The sequence below is a fragment of the Odocoileus virginianus genome, chromosome 17, assembly GCF_023699985.2.
Source record: "Odocoileus virginianus isolate 20LAN1187 ecotype Illinois chromosome 17, Ovbor_1.2, whole genome shotgun sequence".
NCBI lineage: Eukaryota > Metazoa > Chordata > Mammalia > Artiodactyla > Cervidae > Odocoileus > Odocoileus virginianus.
In genome coordinates, this window is record NC_069690.1 from 40,687,827 (window position 1) to 40,696,549 (window position 8,723).

The window sequence follows — 8,723 nt, forward strand, 5'->3', positions numbered from 1 at the left end:
CTGCTTTTTGTCACTCCAGTCAGTGGGCCAGACCTGGGCTCCCAGCACGGAGTGGATGCCCACATGGACTTCAGGCTGTCAGCCGTCCCACAAGGGGTGTGGGTGCCTGGGGGCAGATGGGGTGCTGGCTGCCCCCTCAAAAATCTGTTTAGCACATGCATGCTAAGCAGGCCCTGGGGATGCTGTGGGGCCCAGCCTGATGCCAGTCATGGGGCAGTGAGTTGAGAACACATTCTGTGGTAGGGGCCACCAGAAATCACTAGAAGCTGCATGCGTCCAAAGTGGGTGCCAGGTGCCCAGGTGGGCTAACTCAGATTTACACAGGCGTTCACAGTTCCCACTACTTGAGGAAGATGGCAACAAAGACAAAATCCTGCCTCCCTGACCCTCAGACCCTTCCCAAGTGGGACAGGCAGCTCCTGGGCCCAGTGGTATGGGTGCTGACATCATCTCCTTAGCTGGAATTCTTAGTAAACGCCCCTAGCTTTCACACGTGTCCCTTCATGGAAGGCAAGCAGGGGCAGGAAGCAGTGGCGTTTGTCATGCTGTTCAGGTCAAGCTTCGTGTTTGTGGTGAATCATCTCAGGACATCCAGGCAGACACTTGAGGCTTTGGCTGAAGCTCTGATTTTTGGTGCTCTGGTTAAGTAGAGATGGCTGGGTCAAGACCTTGGCCCAAATAGCTAACTATTTCTCTTCCTTCTGAGCCTTGGCCCCTTTCTTTTCAGTCTTGTCCCTTCAATGCCAAGACCATGGTGAAATGCTGACTGCATTAGGCCTGGGAAGTTCCCATGTAGTCAACCAGGCCTTTGTTAGCCTGGCTAAGAGATTCTTGAGGGTCAGCTCTTCCCTTGTGTTTCAAGTGGCATTGACCCTCCCTGGATAACTCCGGGTCTTGCTGAGATCCTTCCAATTGGATTGGCTGGGCACACCTGGGGGCCTGTGCCCAGTGACTGGGGGCGGGGGGCTGCTCTGTGCTACGTGTCCCTGCTGTCTGGGTGCCTCCAAGGCCAGCCTCTCTCCCTCCTGCTTCCTGATGAAAGCCGACACTGTTCAGCTGCCCAGCCTTGCCACAGCTGTGCCCAGCCCGCAGAGGGGAGACAGGACCGATGGCCCCAAGCTGAGGGGACAAAGGCAGTCCTAAGGCACCCTGCCCTCACCCCAGGGAAGACTGAGTGGGCCCCAGGAGAGAGATGCACGCAGCTAGGATTAACATGATTTATTTCATTATCAGTCTTACAAGTTGCTGAGGTTGGGCAAAGCCAGGAGAGTAACTTCAGTCCAGGCACTTCTGTCGAGTGACAGCCTGATTAGCAAGGCCGTTACTGAGCTGAGGGCAGTGGAGGGCACCCCAGGAACCCCAGCTCCTAGAGCAGTTAAAACCCCTCCTTCCAGAGGCACCGGATAGGGCTTGGCCCGTGACAGCCAGGGGCCACTCCACTGGCTTTTGGTGCCCACTGACCCCTTTCAGCAGAGACACAAAGGCCTCCAGAGGCACCAAGGAGGCAGGATAGGCTGGGCAGACGGCAATACTGGTGCTTTCCCACCAAGGCTCTGTCTCTGGCCTTGATCTCCCCATGGACACAGCAGGGCCACACTGCTGGAAGGACGGCAGCCCATCCCTTTCCCCAGGTGAGACCTGCAGCCAGCCTGGGGTGTGGCTGCTGCCTACTCTGTTTTCTCCCCTAGTTGTCAAACCATTACCTAGTTACAGTGTGAGGAGGGGAAGGTGAACCCTTTCTCTACCCTGGAAAATAGTACACCAATTAGGAAATGGGCTCAAAACCCAGGGATCCACCCATCTCAAATCCACTAGTTTTTTGTGGCTGGTGACCAACCACTCCATGAGTACTTGCAGTTCTGGGGTGTCCCTCCCCATTAGCCAGCCTTGTGCGGGGCAGTGGGCCTGGGGGCCCGGTAACTGGAAGCAGGGCTTGGGGTCGTGGCTCCAGTCCAGGCCAGACTTGGCCCAGCCTGTTTCAACTGTGGTCCAGGTTCCTAGGTGATGCCTACCCACCCCCTTGTGTTGAAAGCTTGAGCGTTAGAGGGGAAGGGGGTGGGTAGGAAAAGAGAGCAGTTATTTTACAAGTTTTCAAAAATTACAGGAAAGTTAACTTTGAGTAAAAAATAAAGAATCAAAAGATCAAGCAGAGGGATGCCCCCCTCCCCTCCCCCTTTCCGTGTAAAGAAGGGGCAGGTGGCCCGGGACGCTCAGATGATGGTACACGACTGAAGGGACCCACCCTTGCGGCCGCTGCGTATGGGCACGGCCTTGCCCTTCCCGTAGTACCCCGTAAAGATGGCCCTGACCTCCATCTTCTTGGCCAGGCTCAGCATCCAGCGCCCGCTGCCCAGGGAGTAGAGCTTGCCCCGGCTGAGCTCACCCACCTCCTCACCGCGGCTGCCCCCCTTCTCCTGCCGCACAATCTCTAGCAGGTCAATGCCCGTCTGCACGGCCTCCACGTCGCCCGCGCAGCCCAAGGTGATGTGTGCGCGGCTGCCCCGTGGCAGGTTGTCAGAGGGGGACAGCTTGTCCACGTCGCTCGGCCACAAGGCCAGCTCCTGCTCGCTCAGCTCTACCCTGGCTCCTGTCGTCTTGGGTGTCACGAAGAGGGCCGAGATGGTCAGCATGAAGGCCTTGCCGTAGGATTTCTTCACTACCTACAAAGGGGGAGAGGGCAGAGAACCGAGCTAGAGGTGGTGGCAGTGACACAGGGACAGTGAGTGCCACAAGCAGAGAGCCTGGTGCTGGGTGGACGTCTTTCCACTGACATTGGCAGGTTGCTTAAAAAGCCAGCTGTGCCAGAGGCAGGAGAGAGCAGGGGTGAGCGACACCAGGCTTCCTGAGATCAGGCCTGGGCTCCCCACCCACGAGCTGCAAGGCTCATTCACCTGTAAGAGAGGGCTGATGCTGAACCTTCCTCAGGGTGAGGACTGAGGACCTAGCAAGGGCTGCTGTCATTACTACTCGACTCAACCCATAAAAGCACCCTGGTATCCAGACAGTATCCTGGAGGGCGGGGTGAGGGCAGAAATAAAGGCCTTTGATCAAAATCTACTCCATACACTGTGGCTTATGGTATACCTGATTCTCAGCCCATCTCTCCCATTTTGACCATAAGAAACTTCCCTATTTTGCTCATGACCCCTCATCCCAACAGCGTCTACTGTGTGCATGAACATGTGCTCAGTCATGCCCTATTCTATGCGACCCCATGCACTGCAGCCCGCCAGGCTCCTCTGTCCATGGGATTCTCCAGGCAAGAACACTGGAGTGGGTTGCCATTCCCTTCTCTAGGGGATCTTCCTGACCCAGGGATTGAACCTGAGCCTCTTGCCCTGCAGGCAGATTCTTGACTACTGGACCACCTGGGAGGCCCTGTCTGGCAGTTAACAGGTGCTCAGTAAATCTTGCTAAATGATACAGTTAGAGGTGGGACTGAAAGTGTGTGCGGCCTGTTCATTCATGCAACTGTGGGAGGCCTAGGGATACAAGGTGAACCACACTGCTGCCCTCGGAAAGCTTCCATTCGTGTGAGAGGAGACCACTGAACAAGTAAGTAAAATGGCTGTTAAACTAGGCAGAGAAGTGAGGGAGCTGGCAGAGGGTCAGGGACAGCCTTCCTGCAGAGGCAACCTGAAGGAGGCTGGGGTCAGCCAGGCGCACCAGGGCGCCACGCCAAGTGGTTAAGGATCCCATATGAGTAGGTAGGAGATGGGGGTAGCCTGCAGGCAGGGAAGGGGCTGGTACCCCTAAGCCAATAAGCCTTTCTATCGCTCGACACTCCCCATTCCAGGGCACGACCAGGCCTCAGACTTGGGACAGGGACTTCAGAGCACCAGTCTCCTGGGCCTAAGGGACTTCTAGCCTTTGGAACCGAACACAGGCTTAGAAGCCAGCATTCCCTGAGCATCTGCAGAAGGGGCAGGCCCCGGGGTTAACAGCAAAAGCTGGCAGCACTGCCTAGCGGGGCCACTGAGCTTGGTACCACTCAGGCTGCAGAAGCACAAACTGGGACCAACTCCACTTTTCCTGAGAGGCTGTCTGGTTTCTGGTCTCCAGAGGACCCTGCCCACTCCCCGCTTCAGCCAGGTTCCTGGGGAGCCACTCACATCTTGCTGGGCATACTCCTCTGCCCCAGCAGCCTTCCCGTAGTCACAGAACTTGGTTGTGCAGTGCAGCACACCCGGCGGTCTCTTCCCGAAGTAGGTGAGCAGTTCAATCTTCTCCCTGGGCTCATCGCCAGAGACAACTGCGGGGCGGGGGGAGAGGGAGGGTGGTCAGGGCGGGAGAGTAGAGGCGTCACCGCAGCTATCACCAAGAGCTTGAGCTTAAATTTGCAATCCACTGTAATTGAGCAATCTACCATCCATGTTGGGCAAATTAATAGCAACTCTAGTGCTACGAAAAGGTGTTTTAAGTTCCCTGCTTTTTGTTCTGCAAATTTTTACATCTCTTACCCAGACTTGAAAACTAAGGCACTTGTAACCCAGGGGAAGGCAGCATAAGCCAAGGGAACCTGAGCTTCAACGAGCTACACATCTGAAAAAAACAGGGAAGCAGGTCATGAAAAAGGGGCTAAAAAGAAAAAAGAGGAGGGCAACTGCATGGTAATAATGGAAGGAGCCAAAAAGAGCATAACATCCAGCCCACTTCCAAGCTGTTGGACCTGGGGCAAGTGAGTAACTCTCATCTGTCAATCAGATAGGATAGGAGGTGACCACCCAGATAACTATCAGTCATGACCTATTTGACTTTGGGTCCCTGGAACAAGAAACAGCTGGTCACTGGAACAACAGGTGGCCTGCAGCCTCCTTTGGTGGATGAGAGGCTATAATGGGTCTTAGAAAGTAATGGGTACAGGAAGGGTCTTAGAAGATAATGGGATAACCTTAAGGCTAGTTTCTCAGTCACTAGGCTTTTCCTGTTAACTCCCAGGGTTGAGTCCCTCTGAGGATGTAGCTCACTCACCACAGGGCAGGGAGACCTCCACTCGGAGGGCAGGCCTTGCTTGTGGCCCATTACAGTTTTCCTCCGCTGTCCTATGCAGAGGGACACGAGGTTGTTTTGGTTTTTTGGCCATGCCGTGGGGCATGTGGGATCTTAATTCTGAGACCAGGGATTGAACCCATGCCCCCTGCAATGGAAACGTGGGATCTTAACTATTGGATCTCCAGGAAGTTGAGGGTCCCAGTTTTTAATGATAAATGCAGCTTCAAGGGTCAGTCACTCTACAGGGCAGAACCAGTGCTAACCAGGAACCCCGCCTCGGGCACGTCTCTGTGACGCTACTCGCAGGCACAGGGCTCATACCAGGTGGTGCAAGCATCCTGGTTTCCTGCTTTCCCAGCATTCAAATCTTAGGAGCTGAGAAAAGTCCTCAAAGAACATATACAGGCACAACTCACCTCTGACAACCCAAAGAAACACAGGTGGGGATATTTCAAGTCTAAAATTGAGGGGTGGGGGGGAACTAGGAATGCATTAAAGGAAGAAGAGATGATTAGTGGGAGTGGGTGACATGTCCCCAACAGGTCCCTGGAGAAGAGCCACTGGGGGGCCTTCCCTATCCCAAATCTCCCCTCTCCGTGGAGCAAACAGCAGGAGGGCACGCTGGTCCGACCCAGTAAGGGAAGACTCCTCTAGAGGCGATAGAGTCTAGGGCTCTCACGACAGCTTTGGGCAAACCCCACATCCGTTCTGTGCATTTCCCATCTGCAAAAACGAGGTTGGGCTCTAGGCATGAGACTGTTCTCTGGGGCTGTGCAATGCCACAGGAGGTGCGCTGGCTAGCTCAGGGCCTGGGAACCATCCCCAATGGCGTTAACAGTAGTCCTAGTAGTAAGTTCTCTGCAGTTTAGGACTCCATGGCATATTGTATTTTAGAAGATGGCTCTGCGACTAAAAATGAGTTTGAAAACATTGGACCAGACTCTCCCTCCAGGGTTCTATGAAATGTTGATGTATTTCCTATTATGACAGTATGCAATTTGCTCTCCCCACCTCTAAGACAGGGTCGGTGGTCTAGCTCCAGGCTGGGAAAGGGTAGCTGGGGAGATGGTGAGAGGGCAAGTCCCTGGCGAAAACCTCTCCCAGATCCCACTGACTGTGCACCGCCCCAGGAGACCTCTGCCAGCACCAGGTGAGCCCCCCTGCATCCCCCAAGAGCTTGGAGAACAATGGTCCCGGGCACGCAGCACCCTATGCCCAGCAAACGAGGGGGCTCACAAATAAGGCTGAGTGCTCCCACCCATACACCCCGCCACCTACAGTGTCGCAGCTCCTTCTTGAAGGCCTTGTGGTTGCCCAGCTCCTCCAGGAAGGTCTGGCCAGTTTTGCGGAGGGCCTCGGAACTCTTCTTGGTCAGGAACCAGCCGAAGTAGAGGGGCAGGAAGTCCTTCTCCAGCCCAGGCTTCAGCTTCTTCAGATCGTCTGCTGACAGCTGCCACTGGTTCTTCTCCTTGAGCTGGGCACAGTCCAGTCGCCAGGCCGTCTTGGGCTCCACCAGCACTACCTGGTACTGGTACTGGTCAGCCAGCTCAAAGAGCTGCTCCAGCCGCTCCCGCTCGTGGTTGGTATCATCCAGCACCAGGATCCGGACGTCCCGGCGACAGTAGGCAGCCAGGTCCTCGTCCAGCCGCTTGTACTCCTCGGAGAAGGCCCCCCGGGCACCGGGGGTGATCTTGTAGCTGTCGGCAGACACTATCTTGGTGCCATCCCGGTATCTGTCCACAATGGACCGGGCCAGCGTGGACTTGCCGCTCCCAGGCAGGCCTCGCAGGATGAAGAGCGTCTTGCAATCCTGCAGCGTGGCCACCGTCTCCTCATCTTGCAGGAAGGGAAACTGCAGCTCCGGCTTGTCCTTGGCCCCTGAGGATGACATTTTGCGGAAGAAGACCTTGGGCAGGAACGTCTGGCTCTTTCGGGAGAAGCCTCTACTCTGTGAGGAGGGGAAGACAGGCGTCAGCCAGGTCATGCAGGGCCGCCCCGCCAGCCTCACCTCTTCCTCTCAGGCCTGGCCTTATCCAGGAATCCCCCCACTCCAGGCACCCCGGCCCTTGATTGACAGGCACCCTCCGGGGTCGTGGGCACCTTCCCAAGCCGTGCGGTGCTAGATGGTCTCTCCTAGGGCCTTGGGACCTGAGGGTTTCTGGCTGTACAGTATGAAGAGAGGGCTGTCTGGGCAGTCCCGAACTCTTCCCTCTAGAGAGAACTGTAGCTTCAAGGATCACCCACTGAGGCCACCTTGAAAGGAAAACTGCTGGGAAGTGCCTGCAGGAGAGAGCCTGAAGCCTGCGTTTCTAGAAGCGAAGCCTAACTTTACATTCCTGGCCTCTATTAAGGATGACCTCTTTGGAGGTGGGGGGCTCTATGTCTGGGTAAAACCACAGCTGCCCTGGCCCCTGAGCGCACCGAGGTGGGTGGGGGTGGAGAAGGGTCACCCGAAGACCGCCTCCCTTCCCCCAACAATGCCAGCAACAGATAATACTCTCTTGTCTGGGATGGGGGGACAATGGTCCCACAGAAGGGCTGGTGGGGGGCTGGGCCGGAGAGCGCCGGACAAAGGGCTGTATTCAGCACAGCCTGCCACCTCCTCCTCGGCCCTGGGCCCCCCCCAAAGTCGCGGTCTTTGTGCCTGCCCCAGGACTGGGCGGTACAGGGCACCTGCGTCGGAGTCTAGCTCTGCGCACCCCCGCTGTGTGTCAGCAGCACCTCTCAGAGCCACTGTTTCCCTGCCTGTGCAAAGCCACAGGCAGCAACACTTTTTACTGTAAAGCGCCTTTTCCTCTAAGCCGCGAGGCCCCGCCTCCCGCCAGCACCCAGACAGCTCAGCAGGCGCACATTATCTCAGCGAGGCCCAGGGAGGGAGGCGGTGCCGAGTGCCCGCCCAGCGCGGGGCCCAGTGCCTGCTACCCCAGACCACCCACCACCCGGATGTGCGCCGGGGGAGTTGCTTCTGCGGCTCGATTCCCTAATTCCCTTCTTTCTCCATCGTCACCCCCACTCCCCATTCTCCCCGCGTCGTCCCTACCTCAGCCAAGAAAGTCCCGACTCAACTACGGAACCTCGAGTCCTCATTTGCATGCCACTTCCTCCCCCCCACCCCTACAAGTCCCCCAATACTCTCGTTTTCCATTAGGGTCCCGGCCCAGCCCTCCCGCTCACCATGATGAGCAGGGGTCGCCGCCGTCGCCGCCTTCGCAGCACTAGCTCTCCGGGGCCGCCCGCCTGCGCGGAGGGACACGGAGTCTAGCGGTGGCGCGAGCCCACGCGCGGCCGCCTTACATAGCCCGGGGCGGAGCGCGCGCGGGCGGGCCGGGGGCGGGCCGGGCCGGCCCCCTCTGCGCAGGCTCTGCGAATCGAAACTCCACGCTCACTTGGCCCTGGGAGGAAGTGGCGGAGCGCTGCGCCCCGCCCGCTGTGGGCGAGCACGCCCTGGGGCAGCACCTGTTTGGAGGCTCCTGTGCGGAGGCGGGGTATGGGGGCTGGGAGGGGGGAGCTTGGCCTCTTTCTTGCACCCGGTAATGATGAACTCGGCAAAGAGGACAGCAGGCGCCCCCCCTCCCTGGCCCAGAGAAGATTAGATTTGGGGCAGGATTGTGCGAGTGCGAAGGCGAATCCTGTCTTTCTTTAAAATTTTGGTATTTTACTCATCATCAGGCTGTTTATTTATTTATTATTTATTTATTTTGGGGGGGTTATTAGAAGTTATTTTATTTTTT

At 56.9% G+C, this 8,723-nt stretch overlaps 1 protein-coding gene across 1 annotated transcript; it reads right to left on the reverse strand.

Annotated features, from left to right (window-relative positions):
* Nucleotides 1-1,203: 1,203 nt before the first annotated feature.
* CNP (2',3'-cyclic nucleotide 3' phosphodiesterase) lies at nucleotides 1,204-8,275 on the reverse strand. The gene is made up of 4 exons (XM_020887976.2): nucleotides 8,167-8,275; nucleotides 6,271-6,940; nucleotides 4,113-4,252; nucleotides 1,204-2,660 (listed from the first exon to the last, which is right to left on the reverse strand). Exons 1-4 carry the CDS (start codon nucleotides 8,167-8,169, stop codon nucleotides 2,211-2,213), a joined length of 1,263 nt encoding a protein of 420 aa, XP_020743635.1. The 5' UTR covers nucleotides 8,170-8,275; the 3' UTR covers nucleotides 1,204-2,210.
* Between the last annotated feature and the right edge of the window lie 448 nt (nucleotides 8,276-8,723).